Consider the following 16,748-nt stretch of genomic DNA (forward strand, 5'->3'; position numbering starts at 1 on the left):
TTTCCATTTCCAAATTCCAATGTCATTTTGCTCAAAAATAAATAAATCAATCAATCAATCAATCTATTAATGAAACAATCAAACAACCAATTCACAGACATCATTCCATTTTGATTGTCTTCTCATGGCAACTGAATTTGTAACAGTTACGTCACCATAGTACACCTGCCGCTTCAGGTTACTCACCTGATCTCTCAGCATCCCAATGCCCAAATGCCCATTTTCTCTCCAGTGTGGAGAACGAGGTGTGCCTGTGAGGATTGCACTAGCCTGGAGTGGACTCTCGAAGGTCTATTTCGGGTCTGCTTAGAGGAAGCATGAGACCCGCGCGTCTCTGTGGGTGGACTGAATCAGCTCAGTGAGTGCAGGGGCAGCACAGAATGCCAACTCACTGGGGTCTGATCCACACTGTGTGGGACCACCAAATGCCTGTGGGCCATCTGCACTCTAGCCGCAAACAGTATTCAGTGTTTTATTTAAGGGGCGTTTATATCCATGAATTGGACAAATTAACATAACGTTAACGAAACATAAATGCGTTTGCTGGCAGCCTGAAGCCAGTGACCCATAAACCCATTGACACTTAATTTCCAAATGAAAATGTAACACCTAGGATCAGCTTTGGTTAGTTTTCTTGTTTCTATTAAACAGCGTTGCTGCATCAAAATAATTCCACTGTTACTATGTCAAGCAATAAGTAATAACCACTACTAAGGGGAAAACAGCTGTCAACAACAGTTGGTGTTCAGTACAGGGGTGCTAGGGGACATAAGGCAGTTTTATTGCTGCAGATTACAGGAGTGTCCGTGCTGGGGGTCTGTGCCCCAATAGAGCTTTAACTCTAGCAAAGCCCATGGTACGGTTTATATCATGGCACAGGATTTGGAGATAAAACAATTATAAAATTCAGCATGCCAGTAAGCAGTATTTGGATAGTTAAGTTTGGTCATTTTTGCTTTGTTGTTTGTTCATTTGTTGTTTAAAAAAAAATCAAAATCAAAATCAAAATAGGCCCTGGTCCTTATCTTTGTTGTACGGGTAGCAATTGAAATTGTACTTCCCTCTAGGGTCTTTCTGCGCACTTAGCCCTGGTTATGGGTACGCACTTTGTTGTACGTCGCTCTGGATAAGAGCGTCTGCCAAATGCCAATAATGTAATGTAATGTAATGTAATGCCTTGAGTTTGCAAGGTTGGGTACGGTATAGATGGCAGGTGAAGTGGTGGCTTCTACTTGGTTGTGCAAGTCGGTTGGGAAACATAAACTCAGTACTGCTGTCATAATAACAAAGAGCTCAGTCTCACCAGCAATCACCACTTCTCCAATTGCAAAACAACCTCCATTTTCTGGCAACACAAAGCAAAATTAAGTATGAAATCTCTGTAGTGTGGCGTGAGCAGAGCCCCACATGACCAAATGAGACGACATGAGTGACACATCATGTGCAGTGAGCACAAAGCTCTCCTCTTAACCGCAGCAAAACCAGTGCTTACCATTGCATTTCCCACTGCAAGAAGGACTCAATATACAATTATTTTTTAATGTGACTTTAAATCACAAGGATAATACCATAATTTTCACAGGATATTCACACCCTTAACCAAGCCTTCTGTAGTTTATGCAGCCCATTCATAGAAGGTCAGGTTGTGCACATTGAAGGTATCCAATAAACCTCTAGCAAAGGATTTGGAACTGTAAGCATGGTTGTGCTATCTGGTTTCAGGGTAAAACTATGAAGTCAGACTGCCTTTCGGGAGCTTTTTAAAATAAAACACACCATGATTTCAAAGAAAATATTTGTCATCAGTAAACTGTGTCAGTGATGTGTCAAAGGATGTTCCTCTTTTTTTTTTTTTTTTTTACAATTGGTTATACGCAAGTCCCAATACTGAGCACGCTTTTTCAAAACTCTTAACACAGGTTGCAGCACAACAGCAGTCTCCGTAGACTAAACTGTGGATCACAATTCATGAATTATTTGGTCACTCAAACACAACCACCTGCAAAACCACCTCTTTGCATGCCATTTAGGAGATGTTAGGTAACACTAACATACTTACTTTGGTGCCAGTTAGATTAAATGAGGCATGTGTGTACCTAAATCTAATTGTATGTTTGTGTGGTTTCTCCCACTAACACAAAGTATATATATTAGAATATTCCCTAGACCACAGATAAACCAGTCAATGACAAAAATGAACCCTTAAAGTTGACTGACCTAACAGTGGCCAGCCTCATCTGTCACTGCTGGGGAAGACGTTTACGACCAGAGAGGTATTTATAACCTAGGGGAAATAGATTGGCTTATATTTTGGAAGAAGGTGTTCCAAATGGAGAAATGCTAAAGCAAATTTAAAAATAATGATTAGAAGCAATTTCTTCTCTTGTTTTATTCCCTGGGCATTAAAACTTCAAAAGGGGGGTCATTTTTGGCAAAGACTGGCTTATGGGTCATTCCCACATCGCTCTCCACTGTTGTCTTCTTGCTTGTTGTCTTTCCTCCCCCACTTTGTCTGTCACCTATTGTGTCACTTGTCTTTAGAACAGTGAACCTGCACTCCCAATGAAGTGTATAATTTGTTATATTTTGTTGATCTCTTCGTTTATGATCAATTCTTGAATTGGATATCTGGATTTATGCAGATATTCACCCTGAATAAATGTATATTTTTTAAAGCAAATAACTGCATTATAAGTCTTGTAATGGCGTATGTGAGCTATATCGTTTCCAGTGTTCTGTTAGCATTCTGTATGCAACATACTGCAGTGTTGTACAAACGTATGCATGGCTATAGGCACGGCTCGATAATTTAGTTTCTGAGTATTTAGACTTGTCGTCCAAATATTTACAGGATAATTAATAATCCTAATTTTCAACATGTTTGACAAACCAGGTCACGACTGGTTTCAAACATATAATCAATAAACAATAAAATATATTCCAATCAGTAAGAATTGGAGTGCAGGCACTTCAATTCTATCAGCCATTTCCTTTTCATCAGACCCGTACCATCGAGGGTGACTTAGCCTGCAGAACATACGCTGAGGATTTGCTTACTGCGGTCATACAAGATATTCTGGACCTTTGTCTGCACAAGTCTCCTAGTCATGTCTTAAGGGAGCTCATTGAAGCCTTAGACTGGCTTAGGTGAATTGTGTCAGAACAAAGGAAAATATTCATTACCCACAGCATTTATGTATGTATGTAATGTTTATATGTTTATTGTAAGTAGCTGTACCGGTTGTATCGGATTCTTAGTTTTCTTTCTTTTGATTTACCCAAACTGGTCTATCCAAATTCCACTACCATATGCTCAACCCGCATAGTAGTGCAGAATCAGGTATATAAATTAAATCACCATATTGGTGGATATCACTATAAGGGGCATAGAAGCCATATTCACCACTCGCACTGATTGTCATGAAACATCCTGCTATGATCTATATGCGTAACCATCTTTTTCCCCATTATGACACCAGATGTATTACTGTTCAGTTTTTGTATGGCCACGCTGAGATCATCCAGGTGTCTCACCCACAGTAGTACGTCACCAGCGAGATGAGTTCCTTCACAGGTGGAGGTCTGACCTGTCCAGCAAGTCACTTCACCAACTGGAAGTGATTGGGGACTTCACAATGGGTCAGATCTGCGTTCTGAGGAGAATTCCGCTGGAGGTGGACGTCTCTCTGTGGTGGAAAGACACTCTTTTGGACAGTGTGCGTGGTCTCTAACTGACCTAATGGACCTGGTGCAACAGGTTGTCCAGGGCTGGCTCCTCTACCAGCTCTGCTCAGGACGCCAACACATGGTGGGACTGGTGGGACTGGGTGTTCTGAGGGTCCGTCATCACCAAAATTATCATCCTCCTATTAAGCTCCTTTACCCATGCTGCTTTGGTGCTCAGCCCCTGCAGATGCCAACACTGTCGGGACTGAGACCCCAAGCCGCAGGGAATTAGATACACAGCCACAGCCTTCACAGTGACCCCTTGGGACTGTGTTATGTTTGCCCCATGGGGCCAAGAGGGGAATCTGTAAGGCTGGAAATCTGGCATTATCACTCAGGGCTGGTCAGCTTGCTGGCTTCCTCTGGTATTGTGGAATATGTGGCTGTAAAGTAATTTAACTCCGGAGCATGCACCATTAACCCCCACTATCTCCGCACCCATACGGGCAGGAGCCTGTGGGGGAAGACTCAGGCCTCCAGCCGTAAAACTCGTTACGACGGGGCAACATCCTTTACGGCACGGGAAGGTTTCAGAGGGCACGGCCTGTTAGGCCCTGACCTTCTCCTGAACCCCCCTTCATTGCTCTCTCCCTCTTTACTCAGTCACTAAATGATGTGTACAGCATTGGATGTTTCATGACAAAGTCAGTTTAGATAATATTCATGTTTGGTATTATTCTGATTGTTTCAGTGCGACTGGTGCAATGGTTTTATTTCTGCAACAGCAAACCCTGTACATCATAACCAACCAGGAGAAGCTGTGTGGAGCTCTGCCCCAGTGAAAGCCATGTGCCTCAACCCCCCTGCGCTTCCTGGAGAGGCGTGGCTCCAAATTACAGATGGGTGACCCATTTTTAGGGTTAACATCAAAGGCCAGATTTTGGATTTAAGGACCGTAAACTAAGCAATCTGGGAGAATGCAATCAGCCTCCCGTGCACTCCGTGCACGTAATTTCTACGTACAGGGTGTCTGTAGCCAGACTCCTGTATGTAGCTTTTATTACCAGGTATGACTTTTAAGACTCCGTAATTTGGTTTCCTTGTAATGTTTTTTGATTTGGAACTAGTGTGTAATTACGTGTATGTAACCTGCCTGGTAAAATAAATTGTTAAAACTTGATCTGTTTGGTTTCGCTTACTGACACTCAAAGTTATACAGGGAATGCGTGGTTTACCCCCTCAAACTGGTCTAGGGAGGATGATTATTTCCACTTAATGTATCACGACGTAAATCCCTCCCCTCCGCATGGTAGTTCATTCATGTCGAGCACAGCCGTAGCTAGGTTGGTCTGCTTGGGTCCCTAGGCTGTAAACAGATATACCCAAGAGTATAGTATGACCTCTGATGACTACAGATAGCTAGTCAGTTCGTGAGACGTGCACATTACGCGCAATGTGACATGCGGTGGTACCAGCAGAGGACTGTTCGGAGAGTAAATCTCAGTACAGGATTCCTATAGCGATCAAGTCAAAATTATAAATACGACATCCACTAATGTGGATAACTAATCTAAATTATTATTCTAAAATGGAGTCAGATATTGTGGTGATTCTGGGTCAGCCCGGACCAGAGTGGAAGGCAGAGTGGTACTACTGCCTTTGTATCGTGGTTTGTTTATTGGCTGATCTAGACTGTCTGCATAGGGGCCACTAATTTTTAACCCTATTAGTATTCTTTCAGCAACACCAGAAGGACGAGCACGCTGATACCTTCAGCCCTAGCTAAATTCCGTCGTTGGGTTAGCGTGGGGTTTTACATCAATATTGCAGACTATGAAGGGGGGATCCAATTCACCGCACCTGCCACAGTATACCATGTTATTGTTTCCAAATGTCATCATCTCCTGTTAATGCGCCCGCTGTGCCACCCACAATGACTTCCACACCAATGCAGTTCAGCAGCCATACAGATTTATTCTGACAATTCCCTGTGTTCTCTGGCTTGTATTTTTTAATAATACATTTATTTCAGATTTTTCCCTTTTTCTGCCAATTTGGTAGCCAATTGTACCCTATCTAATCCAATTAGTGTTAGCTGGGGGATACACCGCCCACAGCCTGTCCCTCAGCAGCCCGAAGGAGAACAACACGCCTTCTTCAAGCCATCTTGTCTCATTCTCGTGACCGTGATTCCGAGGCGCCCGGGGTGCTGTTGTGCGTGGTGATCCGCTAACCCTGCCAAGTCCCTCCCCCTGGAGCAGCAAGCCAATTATGCCGCTCCACGAGAGCCTTTTGGCAGGACCGGGAATCAAACCCCGGTCCTCGGTGTGCAACTGCAACAAATTGCAACCGCAAGTCTGCTGCATCTTAGCCTGTTGCGCCACCGTGGCTCCCCCTGACTCGGACTTAAGATATTTTCTCACTCATGCAACACTAGACAGTAAAAATATCAATCTAAAAATACATTTAGTTCTTATGCATAGGTGGATGCATGAGTGGGAGTTTATGAGATAATCAAGTATTGCAACAAAGCGGCTTTTTTTGTAGGCATGGAAAATCCACAATCTAAGATGATCAGTAACTCAGTCTCCGCAAATGAACAGTAAATCCCAGGTACTGCAAATGTGCTTTGACTGTATTCCCAACACTCTACGCATTTGCGATGACTATTGTCTTTTTGTTTAGAACAGCTCTTCATGTGTATTTTACTAGTTTAAAAATTTAAAAATGTGAATGTAAAAATGTACAATATGTGCTACAATAATGACTGCCAATGACATGGCTGCATTTGAAGAAGAGATGTCATTGTCCGGATACACGCAATTAGCTACAAACGCACAAACTCAACATGACGGCAGAAAAAGGAAGCATTCTGTTTATATTATTGAAGGGAAGCGAGCACGGAAGCCTATAATTGGAATATAACAATGACGACTCCCACTCAACAAGGGCAGAGCAGTTCCTGCAGGTGCAGCGAGGCGCTAATGAAGACTGAAACAGAGATGGCAGACATAACGGACACAGCCCCTTCCAGACAGTCGTGGTGGCACAGGTCTCCACCCTTAATTCCCTCAGGTCTGGCAGGGGCAGAGAAGGCAGACTGCGAAGCAACTTCTGACCAACTCACCACAGCTTCCTCCCTGACTCACCCTCTCCTGCTCTGAAGCGGAACTACCGCCCTCCCCCCGAGCAGAGACCATTAGAGTGGAATCAAGACCTGCCCCTATAAGCAAAGAAGCATGCCGATGAGATACAAACTAGCTTTTGTATCCATTTTATACAGGCATGAGACTGCTGGGTGCTGCTGGAGCAAGAATTGAATTGCATGTGTCCTCTTTCAGGCACTGCCCAACAGACCAGAATACGCAATATATATATTTTTAGACACAGAAAGTTGAATCTTTTATCACTAGAAATTCTGAACATGAGTAGTTCCTCAATGCTTGCTGGCACAAATTTGTGGACTTTGGCTTCTGGTTATTTTCCTTATGAGCTATGTGCAGAATGTTTGTTGATACGCAGTTGAACAGCTTCCATTAATATACGGTTCTCTACTATTGCTTTTTACACTCTAAAAAGGTTTAAAAAATGAACCTGTCTGTGACTAAACGGTCCAACCCAAGGGTGACATATTGTGACCATTTGTAAAAATAAAAATAAAATAAAAAAACCCAACTTGGTGGCGTGATTTATGACCCTGCGGTCAGATTTCTGTACGTAAACAATTTTGCAAAGTCACAACCCAAAATAGTCTCATGGTGTGAATTTTTGGCTGGTAGTATATGCATCATCTAAAAAGCCAGATGAAATGAAACTGAGATGATTTCCTAATACAGGCGGATGTGCCACACGTAGCTTGTCTTTGAAATTAAAGAAAAAATGAACCTGTCACCAATTTATATTTTAACCTTTGTAAAGGGTTCTCCTAAGCATCCTAGGCGTTGCTTGAAGAACCTTCTTAAGTGATTTCTGCATGTATTCAAAATATTGAATGAATTGTCTTGGCTATAGATTTATTGATATGTTTAGAGTGTAGGGACGCTCCTCTTGCAGGTTTTGTAACGATGCCATGCGTCCTACATTAATGCAGAGGACTGAAACAATAGAAAGCAGGCACATGCAGTTCCTTTCTTGCTCCAGGAGTTGAATAAAATTTCAACACTCAGAAATTCCATGCTTGAATAAAATGGGAAACCAGTAATTCATATATTCATCATAACATACTCACTTTATGTTCATGAGGTTTATGAACGTATTAGATTCTGGAATTGGTCTTTTTGTCTATCATTGACTAAACTGCAAAGTATACAACAGGGCCGCAGTCTGTGACTAAACGGTCCAACCCAAGGGTGACATATTGTGACCATTTGTAAAAATAAAAATAAAATAAAAAAACCCAACTTGGTGGCGTGATTTATGACCCTGCGGTCAGATTTCTGTACGTAAACAATTTTGCAAAGTCACAACCCAAAATAGTCTCATGGTGTGAATTTTTGGCTGGTAGTATATGCATCATCTAAAAAGCCAGATGAACTGAAACCGAGATGATTTCCTAATACAGGCGGATGTGCCACACGTAGCTCTTCTTTGAAATGACGAAATCTTCGGCAACAAAAACAAAGCATCAACAGACCAGGCACCGCACACAGCCACACCGATGGGATCATCTTCCTCTGAATCGGTAACAGACCATTGTGGGACAGGACCCGCTTCATGATGAAAGGTGCTGGCTCCTCTAAAGCACCACCAATGTGTAATGCATACTTGGCTACCGATAAAAGGTATATCCTGCCAGTATATTGTCCACATGCCAGATGTGGAGCGAGGGAATGTTTAATAAACCTGTGGGATATTGTACTTGGCAGATTGCAGCAGCCAGAGTATCAAGGGTACAGTACACTAACAGTTAGCCCCATAGTCTCTTCAATGTCCACGACCTTGCGGAACAAATTAGTTTTGAATACCTAATAAATAACTACCACACCAACACTTCTGAACAGAACCTATGGAATTAAAAAAATATGTAACGAAAACAAAGTAACAACGTGCATTTTTTGCCGCAAACTTTGTTTATTCAAAAAACAAAACAAAGAAAAGTACAAATACCCATGAGTAATATCTTGCCTTTCCCGACCAACCTATCTCATGTCTTCCCCTCTGAATTCAAACATCAATCGATTGCAAATGTAATCTCAACTCTGGGAAATTGTGTAGTGCTAGGCCACAATGCCCCTAGTGGCACAGTGGTGAGAACGGTTCCACAGAACTGAAATGTCATTCACAGCAGTAGTTCTGGCCTCGTGCGTGCCTGGTTAGTGCGAGTCCTCACCGAGCAAGCAGGTCCATTCCTTGCACTTGTACAACAGCGTCCTCTGTCAGTCATATCCAGCGCCTGCAGCGAAATCAACCCTACATGAATGTCTCAACAGAAGGCACATTATGAAATGCATCCAAACTGGGGAGGCGACAAGGTCCAAGTCAATTCCATTTCAATTCATTAAACCCAGGATTTTAACTAAAAACTAAATAATGAACCGAAATCTCCAGAGAACATGCAGGGCGGGAGACACTGCAGGGAGGAGCGCAGGGCTCAGCTGGCCAGGCTGGGGAACATCTCTGTGAGCGTGGTCTGCTTGCTGCCCTTCTGCAAGGCGCTGCTGCGGCCGGGGCCGGGGCCAGTGCTGCAGGGCCCGGGGCTGGAGACGGGGGCGGGGCCGCTGGGGCTCCTGCGGGGGGTCTGTCTTTCTTTAGAAGTGCTGGACAGTTGCCGCTTGGCCCTGTTCCTCAGCTCCCTGGGCGCGGGGGTGGAGCAGCGCCCCCGGGAGGAGGCCCCGGGTTCGGCCTTCTCGCGGAGCGGGTATTCGTCCGCGGAGCCCTTGCTGCGGTTGACGGCGCGCTGCACCTCCTCCTGGTCCAGCTGCCGCTGCAGCCGCTGGGCCAGCTGCCGGTCGCTCTCCTCCTGCTGCCGGCGGCAGAACAGGGCCTCCTCTTCCTGCAGCATCTCGCACACCAGCGGGGAGTCGCTCAGGCAGCCCGCAGGGGCGCGGGGCCGCTTGCCTCGGCCCCAGTCCAGCTCCCCGCCCTTCCTCTTGCCCGAGGCCCCTCCCCTCGTCCACCCGTCCAGCTCCGATTGGGCGCGAGACGAGCCGGATGGGAGGGGCTCCGCGTCCTCCGGGTCGGAGCGGGCGCCCGGCTCGTTTCCGCAGAAGTCGAGCGCGGGCATCGGCGCTTCCTCGGACGCCGCGGGCGACGGGAGCACCAGGATGTTCTCCTTGAAAAGAACATTCACCTGTTCAGAAGCAGGCCTCAAACTCCTTCCCCTTACTGAAAGTGGAGTGGGTACGTTTATCCAATAGAGGCTCAACAGTGTCTTGCCTGCTACACGGATGAAATCCTCTTGCATACTCATTAAACGCATTAAGGCTAATTAAGACCTTTTGAACTTTACTGGCATTAAAAGAAGCAATAGCCAATATTTAATTTGAACAAAAGTTTAAGTGACTCACTGAAAAACCTAAGCAGTTACAGATCTAATGAGTTAATGTGCCAATAGTCACAAAGATTTACATATTTCCCAATAACAATGATTAGTAAAACTTCTACACAAATGACAGCAGTTGTTTTGAAAGACGTATTCAGGCAAATGGGTGGATACCTATTTTATAGAAATTCAGCTTCCATGTAATCTTTCAATGTACACTCTCTCATTATTGGCATTTTGGCAGACACTCTTATCCAGAGCGACGTACAGTTGATTAGACTAAGCAGGAGACAATCCTCCCCTGGAGCAATGCAGGGTTAAGGGCCTTTCTCAAGGGCCCAACGGCTGTGCGGATCTTATTGTGGTTACACCGGGATTAGAACCACCGACCTTGCGTGTCCCAGTCATTGACCTAAACCACTACGCTACAGGCCGCCTCTCAGGACTGTGTACAGTAGAGAACATAGAATTTCTTGAAAGTTCAAACCAATGTCAGACACATTAAGACAGGAGTGGCCTGCAAAGCCAGCCATGTCTTTCAGGAAAGAGAGCCTCGCTCTGCCATGAACAAAAGAGCCCTGATTACATGAACCAACACTATGTCACCAAGATCAATCAGGGGGGTAAAATGACCTGTGAAAGAATAAACAAACTACTGAATTATCATGGGAATTTGCACCATAAATGAATGAAGGTTTAGAATTAAACATTATTCAAAGTGATGCAGTTCATGTTCTTGGTCCATGAAGTTTCTAGAGTCTCATCAGTGTGCATTATGAACTTTTTGTATGTTTGCGCATGCGTGTATGACTGTGTGTGTGTGTGTGTGTGTGTGTGTGTGTGAGAGAGTGAGAGTGTGTATGTGAGTGTGAGTGAGTACATGTGTGTATTTGTACCTTGTTGGCAGTAAGACTGGAACAGGGACTGTTCTCTGTGCTGTTGGGGGACCTCAGCGGAAGAGGCAACAAAAACCTGAAGAGGCAACACAGAACATAGAGAGCAATCAGCTAAACCCGTAATGCTAACCGGGCAGGATTGCACCCCAAGCCTTCACAACAAAGCAGACTGCAACGACTTAGCAAAGCAACAGAACGCATAGGCCTGAGACACTGCCTTCAACATGACCGTACACCACGACAGTAGCACTGGAGTAGAACATAGCTCATAAAATAGGGAAAGTAGTAAATGGCTCATTCACAGAAGTTCAGATGTGAAATGCTTTAACTCCCATTTAAGAAATTTCCATAAAACAAAACACCATAAAATCAATGTATCAAAATGCAACAATGCAATACACATTAAACACAGCGCCACAACAGCTCAAACACAACACACAACACAACACAGCCCCTCACCTCTCTATGTCTCCAGCACTGCTCTTCTTCTTGGTGGAGGTGCTCTCGGCCGGGCGGACGTTTCTCTGAGATTCAGACATCGGAGTGGAATTCTGAAGGATACAATACGCACGATATATAAAGCATATCTCTTACAGTAACTAGAAAGCAAGGCGAGTAGGGCATGCAGAATAGTGTAGCTGTAACTCTGAGCAGAGGGGAAACGACATTCCAGGGTCTGGATCCCTACTCTTTAAGCACAATATTCCATAGTGAGCCAGGATCTTCAGATAGTGTTTCATTCAAAGGACAGCAACTCCTAATAACACCGGCCTGCAGCACTGAGTTCTTCACATCAAAACTCGTAAAAACACTGCCTTTCAGGACTGAGTTCCCTGCATCTCAACTCGTAACAACACTGCCTTTCAGGACTGAGTTCCCTGCATCTCAACTCCTAACAACACTGCCTTTCAGGACTGAGTTCCCTGCATCTCAACTCCTAACAACACTGCCTTTCAGGACTGAGTTCCCTGCATCTCAACTCCTAACAACACTGCCTTTCAGGACTGAGTTCCCTGCATCGCAACTCCTAATAACACTGCCCTGCAGCATTGAGTTAGCTGCATCCAAAAGGCATGTGCGCCCCCTATTGGCCATTGCCATTCCCATCCAAGCACACAACAGACCCAGCTCCACTCACTTCAGAGGCAGGAGCTGAAGGCTGTAGGCATTGGTGTTGACCTATGACCCCTGTACAATCAAAGTTGAGCCACGCATGCAGCCACGCATGCAGCCACGCATGCAGCCACACATGCAGCCACGCATGCAGCCACGCATGTAGAGCAGTCTAAGCCTCAACAGGGTGAGCGCGTTGGCAAGGGAGTGGCGGTCTGGAGGACGTGTCTCACCAGCTCCTGGCTGAGTAGCCGGGCCAGCCTCTCGTCCTCCTCCAGCTGCGTCTCCTCCAGCCTCCGCCGCTCCTCCGCCCGGCGCTCCTCCTCCTCCGCCAGGAGCCTCTGGATGTACTCCTCACTGGCCCGCCGTTCCGCGTCCTCCAGGGCCCGCTTCTCCTCCGCCAGCTGAGTCACATGACACACAGACACCAGCCTGACCCACGACCCAAGATCTTTTTTCGGCCTTTTTCAGCTTTATTGGACAGTATATAGAGACAGGGCGAGAGAGGCGAGAGAGAGGGAAAGACATGCGACAAATTGTCAGACGGTCGGATTCGAACCGTTGACGTCGCGGCTCGCAATGAGCATGCGGTCAGTGCTCTGCAGGCTGCGCCACCGAGACACCCCAACTGAGCTTTTTAAAGAAGATGGCCACAAAGATGATTTAAAAATGCCTGGGCTGAACTGCCCAAGAGTGAGCACACGGAGAAAAACAAAGCCTCAAACAGTGACAAGAACACACACACAGGCACACACACACACACACACACACACACACACACACACACACACACACACACACACACACACACACACACACACACACACACACACACACACACACACACACACACACACACACACACACCTTACTGATCTGGTCCTCGTACTCCCTGCGCACCTCTCCTGGTGGGCTCACTCTGGGTGTGGAGGCCACTGCTGAGGACAGAGCATCAACACATTAGACGCATTATCACATTCCATCAGGCACACACAGACACATTAGTATCTCAGATGTCAGACATTTAGAATGTTCCATATCAATGTCACTGCGCTGTTTTCCATCGTTCACCTTAACAACAACTGAGTTCCAACAGTTATCTACCATGTAGCAAATAAGTACATTTTGACAAAGTATCTGGTATAACCCTGCCAAAGTAACCAATAAAACATGGGAAACACGGCAGATTAAAAAATGGTTAAAAAGACCGGAGCACATGGAGGGGGACCCAGAGAGACAGGAAGAGAGAGACAGGCACAGACATAGAGATGGACAGAGAGAGAGAGAGAGAGGCAGAGAGAGGCAGAGAGAGAGGCAGAGAGAGAGAGAGAGAGAGAGAGAGAGAGAGAGAGAGAGAGAGAGAGAGAGAGAGAGAGAGAGAGAGAGAGAGAGAGAGAGAGAGAGAGAGAGAGAGAGAGAGAGAGAGAGAGAGAGAGAGAGAGAGAGAGAGAGAGAGAAGGACAGAGACAGAGACAGGCACACTCACTGGCCAGCTCCCCGGCGTCCTGGCCGCTGATCCTGCGCTGGCACTGCGTGGGGAAGGCCTCCTGCAGGCGGCTCCACAGCTCCATGTTGACCAGCGTCTTCTTGCGGCCGTGGAGCCGCGCCCAGGTGGAGACCCGCCGCCGGCACAGCGGGCAGCACAGGTTGGCCTTGTCCACCGTCTCCAGGAAGCAGGGCTTGCAGAAGGTGTGGGCGCAGGGCAGCGTCACCGGCTCCACGAAGATCTCCAGGCACACGGGGCAGATGCAGTCAGCTTGAGACAGAGCCTTCTCACTGCCCCCCTCCCCCACGTCCACCTCCGTCTCAGAGGCCGGAGCCATGGAGCTTTACCCAGCTCTGCCTGTACGGCTGTCAGACGGGGGCTCCTCCACACGCCTGCAGGGAAAATGAGCCAAAGGCCACAGCAAACATCACGGCTCTGTCCGCGTTACTGTGCAGCGGTTGCGTTTGGAGACCAATGGCGTGGCACGTCTTAGGCTTCTCTGGGCGACGGGGGTTTCAGAGAGCCCTCTTCTGGGAATTCACTTGCCTGAGACGTGCATGACCACGTATTGTAACGGTTGGAGTTGAAGGTGGAGAAGTTGACACAAGTATTGAATTTGACGGATTTTTGGTTTATGACCAATTCTTATATGTTTTTGGATTACAAATTTTGGTTTGCGGACAGGTTTTTTTTTTTTTTTAATGGAGCATGAGGCTGAGGAGGGAGGAAAAATTAAAAGGAAAAAGGAATTGAAGATGAATATGAGGAAGGAATACATAGTGACTGAGCACTTTATTAGGAATGCTATACCAATGGGTAGGACCTCCCTTTGCTCTCAAAACAGCTTTAATTCTTCATGGCATGGATTCCACAAGATGTGGATAATGAAGTGCTCAGTGAGTGCTTAAATCACAACTGTATGCATACATTATAACTGAAAGGTGGTTTCAAGATCACATTTAAGTTGGAAATCTAATAATTAATCTGCACATTTTTATCTAATTTTGTATTTAGATATATATATATATATATACATATACATATACACAGTACTGTGCAAAAGTCTTAGGCACCCTAGACTTTATCATATATATGTTTATTTTTTTGTGTGTGTTAGTATAAAAGAACACATTTGAGATTTCCAAATATTCATTTTCCAAAAGATTTAATTTTACAGAGACATTTTTGTATTTAATTAAAAAAATTAACACATTACTGTGAGCAATTTACTACATTTTACATAAAAACATGCTTGGAACAACCTCCCTGATTTGTCTTAGCCGACGCTGTCCTGCAGTTCTAGATCTCTGAAGTGATGCAGTTTTAACTATCCTGCCAAATTACTAAAATGTAATGTATAGTTTATTTAGGACCTTTCATTGAATTCTTTTTGAAAGAATCTTATCTGTACAGAATGTTATACAGGTGCCTACATCAAAAGAAATTAAACTGATCAGCAACATCAACCTTCTCTCCATCAAGGTATCAGCACAGATATTAGACAACATGCTACAGCCCCGTAGTTTATATTCAGTTTGTGCAGAAGACTAATTTATACCCAAGTATTTGCATAGCATTAACATGGCAGCACAGATACAAAATAAATTGTATATATTACATACAAAATAACATTTATTGGTGGCACAGATGGTACAGTGGGTAGCGCTGCCGCCTCACAGCAAGGTTTGAATACTAGGTTTGAATCCCAGTCGGCCAGGGCCTCTCTGTGTGGACTTGCATGTTCTCCCCGTGTTTGTGTGGGTTTCCTCCGGGTACTCCGGTTTCCTCCCACAGTCCAAAGACATGCAGGTTAGGCTGATTGGAGAGTCTAAATTGCCCATAGGTATGAGTGTGTGAGTGAATGGTGTGCCAATGTATGCCAATGCCAATGTATGCTGGGATAGGCTCTAGCCCCCCTGCAACCCTGTTCAAAATAAGCGGATAAGATAAAGGATGGATGGATATACCTGCTGCAACACTTTTATCCAGAATGACATACAGAAGGCATATATGAATGAGATCATAGCAATATACACCCTATACTCTACAGTATTAAACAATCTGCCCAGTGGTGAATACATTGTTGTTTGACGTACAATGGACAGTATACATGGCTGAAGCAGTTGTCAGAGATCTGTGCTGATACCTTGATGGAGAGCAGGCAGATGTTAGCGTAGGGCCTGATCAATTTAATTTCCCGTCTTTTGAGGCTTTCAGCAAATGCAAACAGTTGACTTAACATTTAGTTTTTGTGATTAATACACTAGCTGGGCATACATACCACATTTAACGTTAGGCTGCTCAAAGAAAATACCTTAATCCGCTTCGCTGAATGAATGGGGCGCGTTACAACCGTCATAGAAATGGCATGAACTCCAGACGAATCCAACCCCAAAGACTCAAAGGCAATGGCTAGGCGTCACTGGTCACCGAAAAGAAGCCAACACTTTAGCTAGCCACGGTACGGCACCTCGCTAAGTTAGCTTGTTTAACATACCTGACAAACAAGTCGAGTAATCTGCAATAACAAACGTAGCAGCTAAAACATATACGCATATACTTGGCTAGATCCCAGTGTAATGACTCAACAGTACACAAGCTTGTTAGAAACACCTTCTTACCCTCAAGCCGCCTCGGCCTCGTTGTTTTCAATGACTCGCGCGCCTTTGCATTAGCTAGCTGGTCAGCTAACAACCAACGCAAGTTAACTAACTTAGCTAGCTTGCTAGCTACAATAATCAACAGTTCAACAGTGAAAAGTTAACAAACAAATCATAGCAACTAACGAGATATGTATTTGACCGATTAGACTCCTGAACTGCCTTATAATATTGCTAGAATGTATATTGTTTATTTTTTTCAATTGAATAGCTAGCTACGGATAACCGAAAAACAAGTGATATCCCAGGAAACCTTTTCTAGACTATGATTGAACGCACTGCGCAAGCGCTTGTTCTGCCGCTCAGTTGTACTGCTCATGCGTACAAAATAGTACATTCAAAATAGTACATTCAAACGCAATGAATCTATGACTACACTTTGACCGGACAAGTGAAGAGCTTACTGTGGTCCACTCCAACACTGTCGTACTTCAGAATGTATTCAA

At 45.1% G+C, this 16,748-nt stretch overlaps 1 protein-coding gene across 3 annotated transcripts; it reads right to left on the reverse strand.

The window, feature by feature from the left end:
* Nucleotides 1–8,716: 8,716 nt before the first annotated feature.
* Nucleotides 8,717–16,568, reverse strand: rnf168 (ring finger protein 168). 3 transcript variants are annotated; one of them, XM_061217376.1, is made up of 8 exons: nucleotides 16,264–16,568; nucleotides 15,957–16,040; nucleotides 13,643–14,034; nucleotides 13,024–13,091; nucleotides 12,390–12,560; nucleotides 11,503–11,594; nucleotides 11,044–11,119; nucleotides 8,717–9,937 (listed from the first exon to the last, which is right to left on the reverse strand). In XM_061217376.1, the coding sequence occupies exons 3-8, from the start codon at nucleotides 13,977–13,979 to the stop codon at nucleotides 9,257–9,259; spliced, it is 1,425 nt and encodes a 474-aa protein (XP_061073360.1). In that variant the 5' UTR covers nucleotides 13,980–14,034; nucleotides 15,957–16,040; nucleotides 16,264–16,568; the 3' UTR covers nucleotides 8,717–9,256. The 3 variants fall into 3 exon arrangements, with proteins under 3 accessions (XP_061073360.1, XP_061073358.1, XP_061073359.1); XM_061217374.1 differs by having other exon boundaries at nucleotides 13,024–13,094; XM_061217375.1 differs by lacking the exon at nucleotides 15,957–16,040 and having other exon boundaries at nucleotides 13,024–13,094.
* Nucleotides 16,569–16,748: the final 180 nt, after the last annotated feature.

The sequence above is a fragment of the Conger conger genome, chromosome 13 (genome assembly GCF_963514075.1).
Source record: "Conger conger chromosome 13, fConCon1.1, whole genome shotgun sequence".
NCBI classification, from domain to species: Eukaryota; Metazoa; Chordata; class Actinopteri; order Anguilliformes; family Congridae; genus Conger; species Conger conger.